The sequence below is a fragment of the Hevea brasiliensis genome, chromosome 5 (genome assembly GCF_030052815.1).
Source record: "Hevea brasiliensis isolate MT/VB/25A 57/8 chromosome 5, ASM3005281v1, whole genome shotgun sequence".
NCBI classification, from domain to species: Eukaryota; Viridiplantae; Streptophyta; class Magnoliopsida; order Malpighiales; family Euphorbiaceae; genus Hevea; species Hevea brasiliensis.
In genome coordinates this window covers 763,094-785,694 of record NC_079497.1, presented here as the reverse complement: position 1 = coordinate 785,694, position 22,601 = coordinate 763,094, and the positions used below count along the sequence as shown (strand labels likewise).

At 34.4% G+C, this 22,601-nt stretch overlaps 1 protein-coding gene and 1 long non-coding RNA gene across 5 annotated transcripts; one reads left to right on the top strand and one right to left on the bottom strand.

Annotated features, from left to right (window-relative positions):
- Positions 1 to 239: 239 nt before the first annotated feature.
- LOC110670194 (uncharacterized) lies at positions 240 to 9,828 on the bottom strand. Of its 4 annotated transcripts, none has more exons than XR_002497844.2 (10): positions 9,627 to 9,828; positions 9,519 to 9,564; positions 9,325 to 9,387; positions 9,153 to 9,208; positions 2,983 to 3,043; positions 2,786 to 2,845; positions 1,901 to 1,999; positions 948 to 1,035; positions 770 to 833; positions 240 to 610 (listed from the first exon to the last, which is right to left on the bottom strand). It is a non-coding gene; the product is annotated as an uncharacterized LOC110670194 (long non-coding RNA). The 4 variants fall into 4 exon arrangements; XR_002497846.2 differs by having other exon boundaries at positions 9,172 to 9,208; XR_002497847.2 differs by lacking the exon at positions 2,786 to 2,845 and having other exon boundaries at positions 9,172 to 9,208; positions 9,627 to 9,827.
- A 2,460-nt stretch (positions 9,829 to 12,288) lies between these two features.
- Positions 12,289 to 21,375, top strand: LOC110670161 (uncharacterized). The gene is made up of 9 exons (XM_021832118.2): positions 12,289 to 12,993; positions 14,220 to 14,405; positions 14,844 to 14,936; positions 15,920 to 16,102; positions 16,181 to 16,283; positions 16,362 to 16,547; positions 19,071 to 20,257; positions 20,436 to 20,860; positions 20,939 to 21,375. Exons 1-9 carry the CDS (start codon positions 12,754 to 12,756, stop codon positions 21,054 to 21,056), a joined length of 2,721 nt encoding a protein of 906 aa, XP_021687810.2. The 5' UTR covers positions 12,289 to 12,753; the 3' UTR covers positions 21,057 to 21,375.
- The last annotated feature ends 1,226 nt before the right edge of the window (positions 21,376 to 22,601 follow it).

Genomic DNA, 22,601 nt, shown 5'->3' with positions numbered 1-22,601 from the left:
ATTGCTTAGCCGCATATACTGACACGGACTAGGAAATAATTATCCAGGTTTAACAACACGAAGTTTTGTGGGGTTGTTAACTAGATTAATCCTGTCAATTCAGGATTCATGATCTTCATTACTGAGTCTTGCTGTATATACCAACAGATGAGGAATATATATCTAAATGAAGCCTAAAATGCTTAACCAAACTTGAAGCCAGTGAAAAACTAATGAAGCCCTAAAATGCTTAACCAAACTTGAAGCCAATGAAAAACCAAGTTTTTCGAGTATGAAAAACACCACCATACTACAAGAGTGCAAAATTGAGGCCCAATAAATTCCTGGCGTATGTAAACTATTTCTTGCACGCCAGAATGCATTCACCTATTGAACACACTACAATAACCAAACTACTCTTGCTAATAGCCTATTTGTCACTTCTATCAGCTTGTAAGTTTCCTTGAAGCCCAGAGGATGTAAATTTCTCTTTCACATAAATATTCAGATCTCAGGAGGTACTGATTGTATTTGTGCATGTAATGTGTTGAAACTTTTGAAAGTTCCCTATTCAACTTTTGCCACTCCTCCGGCAGGAATTTTGCTTTCTGCAACGGTCTCCCTTACAAACCTAAAACTAATCACAAAACACAATCAGGAAAATACATGTAAGGCAAGAAAGAATAAACCATATGAATAAGCATATTCAAGAAGCTCACAACCTGACACCCTTCGGTTTTTAGCTTAAAAAAGGTAGAGCTTCCCAATAGCATGTTTAAAAACAAATTACCTTGCTAATTTGTCTCGTGATGACTGCAAGATACAGATTGAGAGAATGAAAGACAACATCAACCCTGTTTTCACACGAGTTTTAACTTCAGATTGCATAAACAGCACTCTTTTGTTGTCACAGCATTTACTCATGCAAGCAGGGGATAATAAAACTAGTAGTCAGCACAACCACAAACCTGCTGCTTTCAGTTTGAGCAGAAATAATTAACTGACCCAAACAAGACATAGAATCCAGAAGTAACATCTATCTCTGATTGTTCCTCCCTGTCAAGTCAGAACAAAGAAACAATAAAAAGTTAATTACAATTATGAGCTGCTATAGTTCTCACTTTTAATGCAAATCACATCATGTCAGACAGTTGGAATAAATCAGAAAAAAACAATGGTATTTTCTCTGCATTTTGAATAAGATAAAATCATCAATTACACCTTTAGAAACAGGAAATAAAAAGCACAAACCATATATGAGTCTTGAACCTTTATGCGGTAGTTTTGGGAAATGGGATATAAAAAATGGATTTTTTAAGATAACGTTTTAATGTACAAATAAAGTATTAGAATGGCAAATGCAACCAGGTCTTAAATCTTAATTCAAATTTCCATGCCACCTATCAGTGAGAAGACAGCAGGGGAAGCACTCAGACAGATTGTCAAATGACCGACAGGTTGATGAGTTACGTCCTATACAGAATTCAATGTAGGTCCACTACACTTGAAATCTTACATGTGAAAATTTTAACCCAAACCCTCGGCTTAAACCCAGGAAGCAAGCCCAACTAATAATCCCAGCTTCCTCATGGTCATCCATGGCAATATAATTGTCTCCCACATAGAAAAACTGATGCAAGGGCACAATAATCCATGTTATTCATGGATATTCTGTTTAATGTTAATCTGTAAGCATAATCCACTAATCAAACCTCAAATAGTACAAGTAAAACTCCCACATGAAAGTTACAGCAAAAATCAGGAGAATTCATAGATAAACAGTTCTTTTGATCCAGGCTACACCAGCTTACAGAAGCATCACTAATTCAATTATGATATTCATAATTTAATGGAAGTATGCCAGTCAAAAAAATTAAGAATTTAAGATAAAGAAGTTCGTTCCCAATGTAATGATACTTACCATGTTTACCTTACAAGAACATGCTTAGGCCAATGTTGAGGGTCCCAGAATTGCTTAAGAATATTTGGATGGATTTTAATAAGCCAGGACAATCAATAGCTGCAATCAGAACCATCAGAATAAAACAAAATGTCTTTCACAACTTAATTAAAACACAGTATATGACATTATCTATTTAAGATTCAATAACAAGGATGACCAACACAAGAATGCATTTTAGTGGCAGCAGTTCCTCTCGCATTCTCAGAAGGTGAACCAAACCAACACCCACTTTTATTAATATTTAAAATAAAGCACTATCAGGTTGACCAACTTTAGTCAATTTAGATCTTAGATGAATTTAACTAGGTTTTAAAATAATCACAAGGAAGAGTAAAGAATATGTAATATTAAACTACGTTAGCTAACAATACAACAACAAAACTAATCTTTAATCCCAAACTAGTTAAGGTTTACTATATGAATCTTTTTCGCCATTCAGCATGAGTAATTGTAATCACTACCAAGATTCTAGAGAAAAAGACAAAATGTGGAATGTCTTGGGAGTATTTCCAGCGAAGGACAAGGGTGACATTTTATGGCAAAGTTACGAGATTAACTTCTCACAACAGAACTTCACCAGGTGCAAACTTCTAGCACAAAATCTTGGGGATATTACGACAAACTATTTTCTAGACCATAAATATGGCATTCAAGATGCCTTACAAAAATGGAAAAGAATTCAATGAAAAACTTGAACCAAACAACTTGAGGATTCAAAGAAGTTAGATCACATATTATGAGAATCCATGCCAATGCTGAGTATTTTATGGCTTTTGAGAGTCTACAAGTATGGAGGTTACAGTATTGGAAAAAAAAAAAAAAAAGATAAAGAAGAATACCAACCAAGAACATGCTTTGCATAGCTTGTGCAGATCAAAAAGCTTTATAGAAAAACAATTATGGCTGCAAGAAATATAAATTAAAGGTGAACAAATAGTAAAGAAATGAATGAAGTGTTACTGCCAAGAGAATCTATGTATTGCATTGCATGTCCAATAGACTCAAGCAGAAGGCAACTGTAATAAAATAATACCACATACAGTGGTAAGGCATGTCGACAACTTTTGCAGTGACCCCGTGTAGAATGCTCCCTGAGTACCTCTGTGCCACATAAGGGCCAAGAAATATCATTTGTCAGACCATACAATGTACAACAAAGAAAAAATTATAAAAAATGTGACATCCTTTACCCGTCTACAGTATAACCGAGTAAGATATGTCACACAGTGTACCGGAACACCCTATTTTATTTCAATCATTTTTATCCTTCTTAATTTTTTTTTCATAGTTATGAAGTATAATTCGTGAAATATCATTCATTGAAGTCATTTATTGAAATCATAAATTTATTTGAGGTTCCGCAAAATTTTATAAAAAATCCGGCAAAGTACCAGCTAAAAATAGAGAAAACAGTTCTTCGGAACCTGAGAAAAACACTTCCAAAATTCTCAATCAATCTCAAACTCCATTTCATCCACAAAATCTCAATATTTCTCAAATATACTCCCAATTCTCATTCATTCATTCATTTCATAGGATATTCATGTACAAATCAAAACTAAATATTCACTGTTTCATTCATAAACACAATTTTCACTATTTATATCAATACCAAAATGCATTACATAAGTCTTAATTACACACGAGAAAATAAAAGTTAATTACAAAATATCAAAATACAACCTAGTGTCCTACAAATGCACTGATGACGGTGAGGTAAAAATTACCAAAACAATAAAATTGCACTTTGTAGAAGCATGTAATTCTACACAGTTGCATGACCCAAGAAGATCCAGCAATCATGATAAATTTGAAAAAGAACAACTGCATCAAGAAAATGCAAACCTTACCAAATGCACATCAATCAACGGAACCTCAGAATTTTTGTGGTTTATCAAAAACAGTTGTTATGGAAAGTCAATCATTATATTATTTCTGTGTATATTCTGTATTCTGTATTCCTATTTGGGATTTCTTATTTAGGATTTCTTCCTAATTAGTATAACACAATTATAGGAATCAATTATATATAAATACACATGTACAGATTAATTGAAATATATGAGAATCATCTCTTTCTACATGGTATCAGAGCAGGTCATCTATCTAGGGTGATTATTTGTTCTCACCACCCAGCTCAGGAGAGACCTTAACCGCCGACCGGCCATTTCGACTCCGATCAACATTGTCAGCGTCGCCTCAATCCCCTCATTCCACCACTGTGTCGTTGTTCGATCCAAGACACCATTAAAGGACTTCTGAGGTTTGGCTCTCAGATCCTATTTCGGTATTTGCTTGATTTGTGATTTTGGATTATTTTATTGCCGTCAGCACTTTGGATTAGCGTTTCGGTTTTGTTTTCTTTGTCTCAACAAATGGCAGACAATAAGAATGTTATTTCTGATGTGATTCCGATGATGACTAAGATCACGGAACACAAACTTAATGGTTCGAATTATCTGGAGTGGAGTAAGACTGTTAGGGTCTATTTGCGTAGCATTGATAAGGATGATCACCTTACTAAAGATCCACCTACTGATGATACACAACAAACTTGGCTAAGGGAGGATGCTCGGTTGTTTTTGCAAATGAACTTGATTCACGGTGAGGTAATTAGTTTAATTAATCACGTGGAATTTGTTAAGGAATTGATGGATTACTTAGATTTTACGTATTCGGTAAAGGGAATATCTCCGTATTTATGATGTTTGTAAGGCATTCTACCGTGTTGAGAAAGAGAATAAGTCTCTCACGGCTTATTTTATGGATTTTAAACGTATATGAGGAACTTAATGTATTGTTGCCTTTTAGTTACGATGTGAAAGTTTAGCAGCCCAACGGAGCAACTGGTGTTATGAGTTTTCTTGCGTGCCTTCCTTGAGTATGAGATCGCTAAATCTCGATTCTTTCGATTCGAGATTTCCTCTTTGCATGAAACATTCACACGGGTCTTTCGTACAGAGAGTACCCAATCTTCACAGCCTGCCAGTAGTGCTCTTATTAGCCGTAATCCAAATGGACCACAGGGGACTAGAAGAGGAAGTCGAGGAGGAATTACAGCAAATGTCGGTGTAATGGAGAGGCTAGTTCTTATCAGACTCAAGAGGAGTCATTTGTTATTATTGTCATGAGCCCGCCACACAAAATATAATTGTCCGCAACTTCAGAGGAAAAATCGATCACAGATGGCAAATATGGCAGCAGAGGATTCTACAGTATCTTCCTCTGAGAAAACTGTTTTGTTATCCGCAGAGGATTTTGCACAGTTTTCCAAGTATCAGGCATCTCTAAAGCCTACCAGTTCCCCTATCATTGCGATCACGAGTCGTAAATCCACTACATGCCTTGTGTCTTCCTCATCCAAATGGGTTATTGATTACATTGCAACAGATCACATGACAGGTAATTCTAGTCTTCTATCTACTTTTCAGTCTAATCCCACTTCCTCTACTGTTACTTTAGCTGATGGTTCTACTTCTTGTGTCATGGGTTCTGGAACTGCGAATCCGACTTCGTTAATTTCTTTGTCCTCTGTTTTGTGTCTACCAAATTTCTCTTTAATCTACTTCTGTTAGTAAACTTACTCGTACCTTAAATTGATCTCTTTCCTTTTTTTCTGATCATTGTTTGTTTCAAGAACTTACGACGAAGCAGATTAATGGTAGAGGACGTGAGTCAGGAGGTCTCTACATTCTGGAAAATCATGTACCCCGATCGCTTGTTTGCTCCAGTACCGTAACACCTCTTGAAGCTCATTGTAGATTGGGTCATCCTTCTTTGTCTACCATGAAGAAGTTGTGTCCTCGATTTGATCTTTATCGCACTAAAATGTGAGTCGTGTCAGTTTGCAAAACATCATCGTTTGCCTTCTGTGTCTAGAGTCAATAAACGGGCTTCATCCCCTTTTGAGTTAGTTCATTCTGATGTTTGGGGTCCTTGTTCTGTTACTTCTAAAACTGGATTTCGTTATTTTGTTACTTTTGTTGATGATTACTCTCGTGTTACCTGGTTATATTTAATGAAGAATCGTTCTGAGTTGTTTTCTATCTTTTGTGCCTTTTGTAATGAAATCAAAACTCAATTTAATATTTTTGTGCGCATATTAAGAAGTGACAATGCTAAAGAATATTTTTCAGCACAATTTCAGTCTTATATGACACAAAATGACATTCTTCATCAGTCTTCCTGTGTGGATACCCCATCCCAAAATGGCGTGGCCGAAAGAAAAAATCGACATCTTCTTGAGGTAACTCGTGCTCTTCTTTTTCAGATGAAAGTTCCTAAACACTTTTGGGCGGATGTAGTTTCTACGGCATGTTTTTTTATCAATCGTATGCCTTCTTCTGTCCTTAATGGGGATATTCCTTATACTGCTTTGTTCCCTACAAAATCTTTGTTTCCCGTTGAACCCCGTATTTTTGGTTGTACTTGTTTTGTACGTGATGTTCGTCTGCAGGTTACTAAATTGGATCCAAAGTCTCTTAAATGTGTCTTCCTTGGGTACTCCCGGATCCAAAAAGGGTACCGTTGTTTCTCTCCTACTCTTAATCGTTATCTTGTTTCTGCAGATGTCACATTTTTTGAGTCCATTCCATTTTTTTCTCAATCATCTGTGTATGAGAGTCAGGGGGAGGAAGATGATATCTTAATATATACTGTCCAACCAATGTCTAGTCCTCTCTCACAGCCTATTTCTTCCGTCTTTAGACCTACTCGGCCTCCCGTTGTTCATGTTTATTCCAGGAGATTGGAGATTCCTGACTCAGATCCTCCACCGGCTTGCCGTTGGGAGATCCTGCACCTCATCGATCATGATTCTGATCTAGACTTACCCATTGCTCTTCGTAAAGATAAACGTTCATGTACTTACCCTATCTCTTCTTTTGTTTCTTATAATCAATTGTCTTCTTGTTCTCGGTGTTTTGTTACTTCTTTAGACTCTATTCCCATCCCTAATACTGTTGGTGAGGCACTATCTCATCCTGGCTGGTGTGCTGCTATGAAAGAGGAAATGGAGACTTTAGATGCTAATGGTACATGGGAACTGTTGCCTTTGCCCACTGGTAAGAAAGCTATTGGTTGCAAATGGGTATTCTGATGAGTAAATCTGATGGTTACGTGGCTAGATTAAAAGCACGTCTTGTAGCAAAGGATATGCTCGGACATATGGGGTTGATTACTCGACACTTTTTCTCCTGTAGCTAAACTTATTTACATTCGCTTGTTTATCTCTTTAGACTACATCTGATTGGCCCCTGCACCAATTGGATATCAAGAATGCCTTCCTTCATGGTGATCTTCAGGAGGAGGTGTATATGGAGCAACCACCTGGGTTTGTTGCTCAGGGGGAGTTGGGTAAAGTTTGTAGGCTTCGGAAGTCTCTTTATGGCTTGAAACAAAGTCCTAGGGCACGGTTTGGGAGATTCGGTGAAGCGATGCAGAATTTGGTATGCAAAAGAGTAAGTGAGATCACTCAGTATTTTATAAGCAATCTGAGGCTGGACTAATTCACATGGAAGTCTATGTGTATGACATTATCATCACAGGGAGTGACTCTTCAGGTAATTAATCTCTTAAAACATTCCTCCAAACCAGTTTGGACCAAAGACTTGGGATTATTAAAGTATTTTTTGGGTATTGAAGTTATGAGAAGTAAGAAGGGTATTTTCTTGTCTCAAAGAAAATATGTCCTTGATCTATTGACAGAGACAGGAAAATTAGGTGCTAAGCCTTGTAGTGCACCAATGACTCCAAATTTACAACTGTTAGCAGGGGATAGTGAGTTGTTTGAAGATCCAGAGAGATACAGGAGATTGGTAGGAAAATTGAACTACCTTACTGTCACTCGTCCTGACATTGCTTATGCTGTTAGTGTGGTAAGTCAGTTTATGTCTTCCCCAACTGTTGCTCATTGGGAAGCCTTGGGACAAATCTTGTGCTATCTGAAGGGAGCTCCAGGAAGAGGTTTGTTATATGGTAATCATGGACATTTAAATGTTGAATGTTTTTCAGATGCCGACTGGGCTGGATCTAAGGTTGATAGGAGGTCAACTACTGGATATTGCGTTTTTGTTGGAGGAAATTTGGTGTATTGGAAAAGCAAGAAGCAGAGTGTAATTTCTCGATCTAGTGCTGAATCCGAATACAGAGCCATGGCACAATCAGTATGTGAGGTAATGTGTATATTTCAATTACTAGATGAGACAGGTTTTAAGAACCCCTGCCTGCGAAATTGTGGTGTGATAATCAAGCTGCTCTCCATATTGCTTCTAATCCGGTATTTCATGAGCGGACCAAACATATTGAGATTGATTGTCACTTTGTTCGTGAAAAAATTCAACAACAGATCATTTCAACAGGACATATCAAAACTGGAGAGCAGTTAGGAGATATTTTCACAAAAACTCTGAATGGAGCTAGGATTGACTACATTTGTAACAAGTTGAGCATGATTAACATCTATGCTCCAACTTGAGGGGGAGTGTTATGGAAAGTCAATCATTATATTATTTCTGTGTATATTACAGATTACGTATTCCTATTTAGGATTTCTTATTTAGGATTTCTTCCTAATTAGTATAACACAATTATAGGAATCAATTGTATATAAATACCCATGTACAGATTAATTGAAATATATGAGAATCATCTCTTTCTACAACAGCCATGAAATTAGAAACTTTTCTCTTCCAACTTGAAACTATCTGCAAATAAAAATAATTTTGAGAAAATGGATTGCTTTACAAATTAACAAATAACAATGTGAAAAAGTAGTTTACCATTTAAATCCCCAACTAATAACAAATTGAAATTGAAGGGCAACCTAATCCAAAAGCAAACATCAAATTTTAAAACATACAGTTAACATAAGCCTTACACCTATCATCTGAAAATGAAAATAGAGATTCAGATGAGAATGCAAGCATTAGAAAAGTGAAAACATAGTTTTTTTAATTTTGAAGTTCCATATCAAACTATAAAGCTGCACCAACAAATAATTTCCCCCAATGGATTCACATCCAAAGTAATTCATTTGATAACAAGCTTACTTGTTGAATTGAGCTAAGTTATAATATAGATTTAAAAGTTAAAACACAGTGGAACTAATTTCGATGATATCAACAGGGTTCTTGCTTACCAAAATTACCAACAAACGATATTTCAAAGTCAGAATTTCTAAATAATAACATCAAAGGAACATATTTTTTACATTTTGTCTGGATCAGTACCCGTATAATCTGCCGGTTTTGGTATCGGGATCAACACCTACACATCATACACCCAAAAAATGAACACAATTCAAAACACCCAGCAACCCCCACTCCGGCCCAAAAGAAAAAAATAGAGATGAAAGGATAATTGAGAAATTGAAATAGAGATACCTCGCGATTAACAGCAAATACAGGGCAATGTTTACCGATCACGTCTTGCCAGAGAGTTCTCGGCTGAAATCATATATCAAATAGAACCTTAGCGACATGAATTGAAATAAATCACTAGAGCCGAATTATGGGAGCGTGAATATGAGATATTGGAACATAGAGAAAGAGAATGTGAAGGGAAATAGAGTACTGACAGCGTGGTATTGACCCATCTCGCTCATGGGAACGATGTCTCGAGGCCTGTAAGCAAGGGAGATCAACGAAAAGTAACAAGAAAAACAGTATTGAAGCAATTGTTCTACCTCCGTTCGCAGCCCTTCTGCAGTCAGGATTTCGCTGATTCCTCGGAATCTCGTTTACCAGCTTAATGAAAGAGCTCCAAATCGCTTCTTCGCTTCACTTCTCTATACCCGCAGAACGGCCCAGCTGGCGGCTTGTTTGGTCCTCTTTTTTTTCGTTTTTTTTTTTTGGCAACGGATTGTTTTTTTTTTTATCGATTCGAAGCTTGGTTATGGTGCTTCTGATCCTAAATCAAGTGGGCTGCTGCGTGGAGCCCTACGCAGACTTTTCCTAAGAAGGCCCATCCTCCATTATTGAAGAGATTATAAGAAGAAGCAGGCCTTCTATTAATATCAATAAATGAAAACATCAATTGCACCATTATAATATTGTTGTAACAAATTAAACGATTAAAATATAATTTAAATATAATTAGCAAAATGACCCAATTAAGTGCGCATTAACCCCAATGATTATTTTACATTATCCGATAAATTATTGCTCTTCGTTCTTTTGAGTAAAGCTATTCTAATTTACAATAATTATAATATTTAAGTGTCTATAATTCTTCAAATTTTTAAATTGAGTAAATTATCAAATATATTTGATATATGTACATTTTAATTTATAAAATAATGAATCTCGTCTTCTTATTTTTAAGATATAATTATTTTTATATTAATATAATATATATTATTTTTTAATACACTGTATATATTACTCTATAATTTATCCTAAATTAAATTAATAATATTATTAAATTGAATTAAAATCATATTAAAGTAAAATAATGTGTTTTACTTTTTTATTAAAAAATAAATTAAAATTAAATAATAAAACTACAAGGAAGTATGCTTTATTTGATATTTAATGACGAAAAATGCTTACTAGGATAGACTTTAAGCACCCAAAAAAAAAATAATTATATTAATATTATAATTAATATTTGTATTAATATTTTTAGAGAAATTATTTTTATTAATTATTAATAATAAGAATATTAAAACATAATAAATTTATAATTAAATGTTGAGTTGCATATATAGAGAATAATTAATTTAAAGATATTCATAATTATTTTAAACAAATAACTAATCAAATTAATAATTAATAAATTAAATAAATTAAAACACAGCAATGCCATAAAACAAACGTAAGTAAATATTCTAAAATTGTTAACATATTAAATAAAAATGTTGGTAATATTTTAAACAGTGACAATATAATAAATAGAGCGTTATCAAATTAATATGTATCACTTTAATATTAATACACTTTAATATGTATTGCTAAATGAATATAAATTTCTCAACGCTTCTTATTTGTATAATCAATAATTATATTTTAAGCGATATTATTAATATTTTTCAATTTGTGTTAAAAAAGATTGAGATAAATCTATTTTTCTTGTAGTGATTAATTTTATATATATATATATATATATATATATATATATATATATATATATATATATATTAAAAATCACAATGTAAATAGAGATTAAAACACCAAAAATCAAACTAAATTGAAAATAAAAAGCTAAATTAAATTGCAACTAAATTATTAAAAATCAATCCAAAACTAAATTTAATTTTAATTCTTTAAGTAGACTTCATATGAAAACGATAACTACATACTTCTATTAATATCCAATGAGACTATTTTTATGATTCAAATATGAAGATGCTCTATTTAACAAACATTAATAATTTATTGTTATAAAATTATCACTTGCTTTGATTATTTTCTTTCTCTTTACTTTTTTTTATTTAGTTATCTCATTTTGATACAATATTCATTTATAATAATAATAATAATAATAATAATAATAATAATAATAATAATAATAAATAATCATAGCTACTCTTAAATGATTATATTAATATTTTTTAAATTTCATTTTGAACTTGTTTACATGAAATACCTTAAAAGATGTTTGTAATAATAAATTTTGTTGGCTTAAACTTACATATTATTAAAAATTGTAATTTTTTTATATTAAAAATAAAGTATTAATTTATCGTAAAATAAATTATAGATTTAAAATTAAAAAAAAAAATCTAATAGTCAATTTTTATTAAAATTTTACCCGAATTGTCAAGTTTAGTAAATTTTTTTTAATCAAATGTGATAAAATTTTATATTTTAATGTCAATTTCGACTCAACTTTAAATTTAAAAATTTAGAGCGTTGACAGCATTATTAAAATATTATATTATAAATGACGTTATTAACATAGTGGTTAACGAGTCAAACTTAAAAATTTTTGTTGATAGTTATGAACTTTTTATTATTAATTTTGGTCTAATTTTACATTTTAATATTAATTTTGGCTAAATTTTAAATTTGAAAATTTAAGACATTGATACGATAGATGGCATGATTAAAATAATAATAATAATAATAATATTATTATTATTATTATTATTATTATTTTATAAATGACGTTAACCACCACATTAACAATAATTTTTTGCCATATCAATAACATTAGTTGTAATAATAATATTTTGATCATATCCTCCTATCAACACTCCAAATCCTTTAGTAAAAAATTGATATTAAAATTTTAAATTAGATAAAATTAATAAAAAAATTAATTAAAATTAATAATTCTAATAAAATTTTAGCTAAAATTGACGGTTACACCTAAAAAAAAAATAAAAAAAAGCAGGGGCTTGAACGTAAACTACCAGTAATGCAACCTAAAAAAATACAATAAGCGTCAGCTGAACTCCGAAGGAGAGGGAGAGGGAAACGTGTCTCCGGCCCGCAGCGCTACAATATAAAGGAGAAAAAGCCGTAAACTAAAAGGGAAACTGAAATCCCAGAACCCACTGAATTCATGCCACTTCCGATCCTAACATCTTTCCTATTTCAAATTTCTTCTGCTTTTTCACCTGTCTTTTGCTTCATTTTCACCCGTCGTTTTTTTCCAATTTTTCCACTTTCACACTTGCCAAACCCTGATCGATCAATCGTCAATCTTCATACAAACACATCTCGATTCCAACTCCGATTCCCCAAAACTCTCCCAAAATTAACTAGCCATGTTCATTTCGTCAAATTTTGTTCCGGCAGATGAGGAAACCGTCGTCTTCGAGGCGTTCACTTTGTGACAGATTTTGATTTTTATATTTTGGTACTTGAATGGGCGACCTTCGAGCTTGGTCACCTGAGTTAAACGGCGCGGTTTTAGAGGAAAGGCCGTTGTCGTCGTCTTTGTCTTTGGCAAACCAAGCCGGTGTTAGTGCCGAGTCCTGGGAAAGAGCCGAAGCCGTAACGCAGGGGATCATAGCCCAGGTGCAACCCACCCTTGTCTCGGAGGAGAGGAGGAAAGCGGTTATTGATTATGTGCAGAGGCTAATTAGGAATTCTGTTGGTTGTGAGGTGATATAAACATTACCTTTTTTATATGTTTATACATCCATGGAATGATATAGAGCATAGTAGGTATAAATATATATGCTATAAAACTCAGTGGATATTATAACTCATTTTTTTAAAAGTGATTTTTGCTGGAAATTGAGTGTTATGTGGTGTAAATTTCAATGGTACTACTGTTTTCGAGGGTATTAGTTTGCTATTGATTAAAGTTTGTCCATTTGCAAACGTGTTAGAAGAATTGGGGTAATGTGCTACTAGAATTTGTTTTCATCTCCATCTATTATTGTTTTTTATGCTGTTGCCGCCAATGTAATTGATTATTCAAGTAAATTTGCTTTGTAGGATGATCCACATAGCTTGTGGTTGTTGTCGTTTTGTCAATATGTATATTACAATAATTATTGCCCTATATGAGTTTTCCTAGAGAGGCAATGTGTTGGCTAATCTTATTTTGCTTTTCAACTGTTCCATCACAGTTATGGTCCCAATTTTGATTTATTACGTGTCTGTGTTGAGCCCTTTTTAGAAAGTTCAGTCAATTAGAAGCAATTTATTGTTGATGCCACTCCATGGTACATCATACGATCTGCTCCTTCCCATGGGTAGATATTTGTTGAGTGTTTGAATCTATAATGCATTGTACAGGTACAGGGGCTTCAGCTGGGAGAAGATCAACTGCAAATGCAGTCAAGCTTCTGGCCACTGTATTTTTAATCTAATGGTTGACCTATTTATTAGTGGAATCCATCCAAACCAACTGAAAAGTTGGTGGTTGGATTTGAAATGCAATGCCCATAAGATCAAGTGCATAAATATCACATTGTCAGGGTCAGGGAGTCAAATAAATTACTGAGAAATGTGCATTTGAGAGTCAAATGAACTATTTAGGTTATGAAAATGATATTGTTCTCTGATATGTTGTTTCACTATTAATGATTTAAAAAAAATTATGCTCATGTTTGGAGTAAACTTAGAGGTCAAACTTAGTTTGAACCAATGAAACCTTGATTTTCAATTACTTATATTTTTTTAATCACTAGAATTGCAAACTGCCTCTGTGCACAGAGAGCTTTGTATTTCTTCAGGTCTTTTGTTGTTTTTTGTGGTTACTCTTAGACTCTAAATTTTTTTATATGCGTGGTAAGTATAGAGATTGAACTCTATAATTTATGATTGAATCTTGAATTTGAGTTAAAACTGGAGCCACTTCTAAGTCATGATCCTTACAGGTATTCCCATTTGGGTCGGTTCCACTGAAAACCTATCTTCCTGATGGAGATATTGACTTGACAGCTTTTGGTGGTATGAATATTGAGGAAGCACTGGCCAATGATGTCTGCTCTGTCCTTGAAAGGGAAGATCAGAACAGGACTGCTGAGTTTGTTGTGAAGGATGTTCAGTTAATCAGGGCAGAGGTTTTTATCTTGAGCCAAATTTACTATTGATCCTTGCTTGGCTCAAACTAAGATTGTATATGCATGCATTTTTTCTATTCTTCACTGGCTCATTGTCTTTGTAAGACAACTGCATAACACATTTATTTTTAGAGATGGCTTGTTAGATATTATCTAACTGATTTTATATCAGTCTCTATGTCAAATTTGATCAACCTACAGCTGGGCCCAGCTCTATCATCCCAGACCCTAATAGTTAACTTGTTTAAATGAGTAAGGTTGCATAATATTTTTATCGAAAAAAGGATATTATGGTATTTGCTGCTCGTAATGTCTTTCAATGTTGGATTTTCAAGACAAACTTTTAACATTTTTTTCCCCAAGTACAAATTTCTGTTAAAGTGCCCTTCATTTTACTCTATCTTTTGGTATTAAAGAGATTGTCTCTTCATGATGCAGGTTAAGCTTGTAAAGTGTCTGGTACAGAACATTGTAGTGGATATCTCCTTCAATCAGTTAGGAGGGCTTTGCACATTATGCTTTCTTGAACAGGTACCTTGTCATAGTGCATATTTAAATGATGCCACAAGCTCCAAATTGGATGATCCTTTTGTACACGCAAATTTCGCGTCCTATGAAAATTGAAAGATAAAAATAGAGTAAAAATTTATATTTAATAAAATTTATAGATGCAATCTCTAGTATTGATTTTTCTTGTATTACGAAGATATAATCTCTGATTCTTCTGATTTGCAAAAACATGATCCAAGGGTCGAATAGACTTAATCTTGAATCAACATTGAAACCTTCTGCTCTTTGATGGAGAAGAAGAATGTTGATCTTGGAACTTGAATTTGAAACTTTGATTGTCTTCTTGTTGATGGAGAAGGCCTTGATATTTGAAGAGAACTTCACGATTTGAATTCTGCAGAACTTCTCAGATTGTGCATGGGAAAGCCCCTCTATTTACAGACGCTTTCAAAAGGTCCTCCAATTTCTGTAGAATTCCTCTGTTAATTTAAGTGGTCCATTTGACACAATTTAATTGGACCTGGTTGCATCTTCACTTATCTTTAAAGATAAGTTATAAATAGTTAACAAGTAAATATTTTAATGACCTGTAAATACTTCGATTGGTCAATAACATTAAAGACTAAATTTTATTAACCGAATAATTTAATTGGTCAGTTAATATTTATTAAGTTAATTAGCTTAGGATTTTTATATTTCTGCACCATTCTTATTGAATCTTTTTTGTTTTTCTTTTGAATATAAATTATTAGCCCATATTCTTTTTGAATATAAATTCCTTTTTCTCTTCCTATCTTCTCCCTCTCATAATGTGTGGGCACACTGCTCATGCCATTTGCACTCACACGTCAATGAGCTTTGTTTTGGATATGGCTTGGCAGGGTATAGAGATTCATCTTGGGTTTGAATTGCGGGCAGAAGTCAAAATATCTGTATAGAATGGACTAGATCTTCTCTGTTATCCATCTAATAAAGTTGATGTCACATGTGCTGATTATTTGCAGGTTGATTGTCTGATTGGCAAAGATCACCTTTTCAAACGCAGTATTATACTGATCAAGGCTTGGTGCTACTATGAGAGCCGTATTCTTGGTGCGCATCATGGCTTGATATCTACCTATGCTTTGGAGACTTTGGTTCTATATATCTTCCATCTATTCCATTCATCATTAACTGGTCCTTTAGCTGTGAGTCCTTAAACAAATTTTCAGTTTGCTGCACTGTTTTTGGAATGAAGTAAAATATTTATCATAAATTTTTTATAGGTTCTCTATAAATTCTTGGACTACTTCAGCAAATTTGATTGGGACAACTACTGTATCAGTTTGAATGGTCCAGTCCGAATATCCTCACTGCCAGAAGTTGTGGGTGAGCAACTGTCATTTCAATATATTGGTGTTCCTCTTTCTTGATTGAGACTCTTTATCTTCTTTGCCCCTTTTGCAGTTGAGACACCTGAAAATGGCGGATTTGATCTGTTGCTTAGTAATGATTTTCTCAAGGAATGTGTGGAAATGTTCTCAGTTCCTGCAAGAGCATATGAGACAAACTCGCGAACATTTCCCCCTAAGCATCTTAATATTGTTGATCCATTGAAAGAAAATAACAACCTCGGTCGGAGCGTAAGCAAAGGTATAACTGCTTCCCTCTAATTAGGTGGAGGCCTCTTTTCATTTCCCTTTCCTAAGCGAAACTGAAAGAAATATTAGGAATTTATTTATTATTGAGCTATGGTACAACATTTGGTGGTTTCCTTTAAAATCTTGACTTAATTTTGTTGAAAGTTATATAAATACTTCCATGCAATCTTTTTATGTATTGATTTAAGTTGTTTCTTATCTGAAAGTGAGGAATGAAAATGCCTAGTAAAATTCAAAAACATTTTTTGTGCTTGATAAGAGAATATAGCAGCAAAAATGGTCATAGTAAATTTTCCTTATCCAAAATTAAAGAAGCTAGGACCACTTCCTTGTACACTAGCAAATGCCAATGATGTTTTTGCATTTTCTGACATCCTAACATCTCTTTATGTTCTAGAAATGCTGTGAGGAATTCCTGCAAACATAAACTTCTTTAAATTCTCTGTATAAACTTAATTAATTCTTAGAAGAGAATATATAATGAATAGTTATTGCCTACTTGCAGTGTAGATGCAAATGATTTACTGATTCCTCATGCTTTGGAAAGCAAAATATCTATCAAGTGTTTTGTTTTGTTTTTCATTTTTTGTTAACATTCTTTTTCCAAAAGCTAACTCATGCTAAAGGAAAGGACATTTTTGTCGATGCAATTGTGACCTCCAAATAACTATCGATGTTGACACCCATCAAATTTATTTGTTGTCTGCCACATGTATCGAGGACGCATCTAGTTTGAGAGTGCCCCCATCAATTTTTTCTGAAAAGTTTAATTCCAAATCAGTTGACCTCATGTGGTTAAAATAATTGATAAACGAAATCTTTGTTGCCTTAAACTAATGGGGAAACTTTTCTGGAACCAGTATGTTAGGGTAGATTTATTTCCAGTTTTCCGCCAATAATTTATTAGAAAAATAAATAGAATACTCGTTACCCACCTGAATAAAGATACATCATACTCATTTAATTTTACATTTTGATACCAAAAAAAGAACAAGATAGGAAATGGGAAGCATTCCAGTTGCCACCCTTTGCCCCAAAATCTAAGAAGAAATTGAATATCAAACCCCTCCCTTATGAAACTTTTTATCAGCCTTACTTTTAACCCTCATATCTCTTTAAAAAGAAGAGAAATGCACTAGGAATTTGGTTAGCATCGATGCTGTGAGCAATCATGGGATTATCAGAAGAAAGGGGATTGAAAAGCTTGAACAAACTCTCTATGCAACTTGGCAACCGGAAATACTTACAATATCTTGCCTAAGTGACATTTTCCAACATGTTATTAGAAACTTCCTAATCAAGATAAAAAAAAAAAAAAGGAGCTTAGCAGTTAGCCCTCACGGGGCAGGAAAAAGGCATGTGAAAACCATTGCTAGAACAGAAATCTAGCCAAGGAAATGCATTTTTTTGCCCATTTTCTCTACTTGCCAAAATCTCATAATCTCAAGAATATAAATAAGAAACTTCAGTTATAAGCTTTATCAATGTCCAATTTGCAAATCATTCTTGGAATTCCCTCCCTGCGCATTTGAATCCACTAATTTGTTGGTGATAAAAACATCTGCAATCTCTGGGGAAAACGAATACTCATTCTTCATTACTTAATCTCCTACCCTTTTTGGGCTTTCCATAACCACCAAGTAAGTGAACAAGACATTGGGCTTGTAGTCTAGTGGTCAAGTGCAAATGTTGTGGTACAATAGGTTGGAAAATTCAAACCTTGCATCCCCCTCCTTCCTTTCCTTGACTTAAAAGAAGGGCAAAAAAATAATGTAGCGTAGAACTTATAAATATTGCTTATGTTTCTATGTCTCAGATGGGATTGGTCAATAGAGTTGCATTTAGATTAAATACAAGCCATTCTTTTACAAAGAATGCATGTAATAGAGACAAAACATCCTTTGTTGGAACATCCCAATTATTTTGGATGGAGTATATAGTCATACTGTCTAGACCTAGAGTTTTATCACTATTTTTCTTTAGGACTTTGTGCCATCTTGCATTTATGGCCTGAATTTCAAAAATAGCCATGGTAGGTTAGTCCATAACTACAAGTTGCAACTATGGCCAATTGTGGCCACCTCTACTAAATGATCTGAAGATGTTAGCTTGCCTTCTATTCCACTCATAAACCTTTTTTTCTTTTCCAATAGAGACCATTACATAAATCAAAGGCGTTCAGATCTTTGATGTTACTTGAATTCAAAATTGAATTATATTTTATTTTTTTTATGCCTGATAAGATGTAGATCTAGGCTTTGATCCCTACCTCATGCTTGACCTGTTGAAGGTAAAGCCCAAGGACAAAATGGAAGTACCCTCTTCTTGCAATGAATAATATCAGACTTTGTTCCAAGTTTTCTGGAATCAACTGGCATGTAGAAGACTATAAATGCTACATAAATGGAGAACATGTTTACAATATTTGAAATTCTTTTTAAATTGGAACTAATGAAGAGAGAAGAAAAGAAAAACTTAGGGAATAATTAATGATAATCTTCCTTTTCTCATGCAGGAAACTTTTACCGAATAAAGAGTGCTTTCACATATGGGGCTCGAAAGCTTGGTCGCATCCTTTCTCAGCCAGAAGAAAGCATCACTGATGAACTTTATAAATTTTTTTCTAACACTTTAGATAGGCATGGAAATGGACAGAGGCCTGATGTTCAAGATCCGGCACCTTCAGATGGACAACATGCGTTTGCTGCCACACTGTCATTTCCAGGTCCAGAGTCATATGAAGAAGATCATACAATTTGTGAATCAGAATCTTCTGATTCAAGTGGTGTAACTGGAGAATGTAGATCGGATCATGAGCAACCTTTTTATGGAGGCAGTGTTAAGGTATCAGGGAGGAAAATGAATTTTAACGGAACAATTAATGAACTACAAAATTCTGCAAATGGGCCTGCTGTTTCAGAAAATCGTCTTTCTGGTGATGCAAAAGACCTTGCAACTTCTAGACTGCAAGGTCTCTCGATTGCAAATGATGCAATTAAATTTTCTGCTCTGAGTGCTGAAGAGAGTGAATCCCCTATGGGCAAAGCACATCATGCACCTCATCTCTATTTCTCTTCCTCAGTCATGGGAAATGGGGAAATGAGAAGTGGGAATATGGAAAGGAAACATCATGAAAGTTCTGGTTTTATGGAGAAGAGAGTGTCTTCTGGGCTTCAGCCAGCTCCTGTTGAGGATATGATCCATGCTGTCTGTAATGACGCAGAAAACAAGGTGGTCACTAACCATGAAGTTCTGTCTCCTCTGGGATCAAAAAATCGTCCATTACTCTTCAGTTCAGTGGCTTGGTCCTCTGAAGATCTTTATCCTAGCCATTCCAGCAATCGGGCCAGTGCTAGTACTGCTGGAAGTTCTGAAGCCCTCGAGTCTTTGTCAGATCTTAGTGGGGATTATGAGGGTCACATAAACAGTTTGCATCATGGTCAATGGTGGTACGAGTATGCATTTAGTACGTCTGCTCCTATGTCTCCCCAGCTGCTTACTCCGTTCCAGAGCAAGAATTCATGGGATGTAATAAGACGGTCAATGCAGTTTAGGCGGAATGTGGTCTCCCAGATGAATGTCAATGGTGTTGTACCAAGACCAGTTTTTTACCCCATGAACCCACACATGCTACCTGGTGGAGCCTTTGGTGTGGAGGAAATGCCAAAGCCTCGAGGAACAGGGACATACTTTCCCAACACGGTATGGTTATCCTTAGCCTTAGGATATTTAGTCATTTGAAATTTATGTTCAAAATTTGATACTAAGCGTGGCCATCTTGGCTGATTTTGGTGTCGTTTACCAGCAGCATCGTTTTATTATATTGTTCAGGTGGTTGGCCTCGTCTTCTCAAAGTGGTTTTATGCTTAAATTTTTGCAGAACCATTACAGGGACAGGAAGTTGACAGCTAGGGGAAGGAATCAAGCACCAGTAAGGTCTCCTCATTCCAATGGTCGTGTTGTGACTTCCCAGGAGAAAAGTCTGCCAGAAAGAAACTGCCGAGACCATGAGCTGTCACAAGCACAAATTCATATCCACCAAGGTGGTGGAAAGTTTGGATCTTCAGATCTTCGCCACACTGGTTCTCCTGAAACCAAACAATGCTCCAATATAAACAGTTCAATGCATATGTCAGAGAGGATGGTAGAATTTGGGTCAATTGGACATCCACCACATGGTATCTCCTCGACAGAAGTTGGTAGGCAGCCAAACTCAGGTTCTGCACCAGCTCACAATTTTAGCGTGAGCCAAGCAACCCCAGGGATGCAAGGGCCAAAACCTGTTTTGGCCATCAATCAGGATAGGTAAATCAATTTTATAGTTCTTTTTATTTGGGGACGGACTTGTGCAGAATTCTAGCTAATTTTTTTTTGGACATGTAGGATGGCGATGCAGTCATACCAGTTGAAAGATGAAGGTGATTTCCCCCCTTTATCCGATTCCAGTGGGAAGGGATTGTCTATCAGTACGGTTAAGAAGCTTGAAAGATCAGAACAGTAAATTCTAACAAACCAGCCTGTGCCAGGTTTTTCTGCCTCATGGCTCCTTGACAACCACCTGGATGATGTGTGCGTGGAGTTCCCTGTTTTGTGTTTGGTTTGAGTGCCTTTTGTACATTCTACTAATGATTCCTTAGCTGTCTTGTTTTTATGTATAGGATGGTTGAATTATGATTTTAGCTCAAGTTTTGATGTCACTGTCATCCCTTGTAGGTAAAAGGTATAGAAACAAAAATTGTTGTTTCTCATCTCTAATGCAACTTAAATTGGGAAATAATTTTCTTTTGTAGCTGTAATGAGAGAACCATTGCTTTTTGGGATTTTTTGAGGGTGTTTTGTAATTGTAGGGGTGAGGAGTAGGGTTCAACCTCTGAAAATATTTTCGTGCAGATTTAGAAATCTAATGCCCAAAAACTCTGATACTCCTCCAAATTCAGGCTGGTGTTCCTCTGCAGTGCAATAATGATATTGGTGATATCATGTGCAACAATTTCTGGATTGCACTTGGCATTCAGCAGATAATGATGTCCGTGGCGTCTTGATAGAATGCTGTGATAAAATTCTATTTTAACATTGAGTAGGATTGCGATGATAAATTTGTGGCTCGCCCTTGCATTGCTTTAGTGGAGGAAACTACCTTTTTCCTAACCTGATGTCTTCTGTACACGGCAGAGGTTAATCTAGTGAAGGTGATCTGAATATAAGGCAAAAAGATCAATAATTATTAATTCTTTTATTTTTAAAGAAAAATTTGAGAGGGTGGCGTGATTCTAAATTTTCATCTTGCAGATATGTGTTTTTGCTATGTAATAAAATATTTTATATATTTATACAAGCAATCTATGCATGGAAAGCAATATTCCAAGAAGAGAATACGTTTGTGCATTCTCAACTCTCAATTATTGCTTATGGGTCAACTGAATATAATTATGGTTATTTTTTAGTGAGTGACAGCAGCAACAATTTCTTTAATCAGTTAAGATGGCTTTTGCAATTGTATTCGGTGGAACTAAAAGGAAGTCATACAAGAGGTCTACTCATCTAGCAAATTCAATTTTCTTAAATCTGAAATTTTATTTTAGTAGTACTCAAATTTTCTTGTAATTATCAGAATTCAATACCAAAAATTAACAGACTTAATATTTTCATCTAAATATTAATTGTAGTCATTTTTTGATTGTATATTCACCATGGACCATTTGTATGCTTAAGTTTTTTGAAAATGACAAGTGATGTTCTCCACTAAAAATAATTAGTGATACTTTAATTAACTAATTTTATTTTCTGTGTTAAAATTAACATCAATATGGAACTTAGACATCAATATTGAAATAGATAGATATATTAAACTGATAAAAAAAAAATGAGCACAGCAGTTATTTCAACTACAATTTTGATTTTTTTTTTCAATAATTTACCTAAGAAAAAAAAAAAAAAAAAAACTACTTGAGGAGAGGAAGATTTCCCCAATGACTTCATGTGATGTAGTTGGGATGAATATAATTTAGCAACTTCTCAAAGTGGTAAGTTGCTAACCACATATCTT

Bases quoted from the DNA above. Each gene is read 5' to 3' on its own strand.
- LOC110670161 (XM_021832118.2), top strand. From the start codon at position 12,754: ATGGGCGACCTTCGAGCTTGGTCACCTGAGTTAAACGGCGCGGTTTTA. The intron at 14,406-14,843 runs GTTTTTATCTTG...TTCATGATGCAG, and splicing joins TTCAGTTAATCAGGGCAGAG to GTTAAGCTTGTAAAGTGTCT. The intron at 16,284-16,361 runs GTGAGCAACTGT...CCCCTTTTGCAG, and splicing joins CTCACTGCCAGAAGTTGTGG to TTGAGACACCTGAAAATGGC.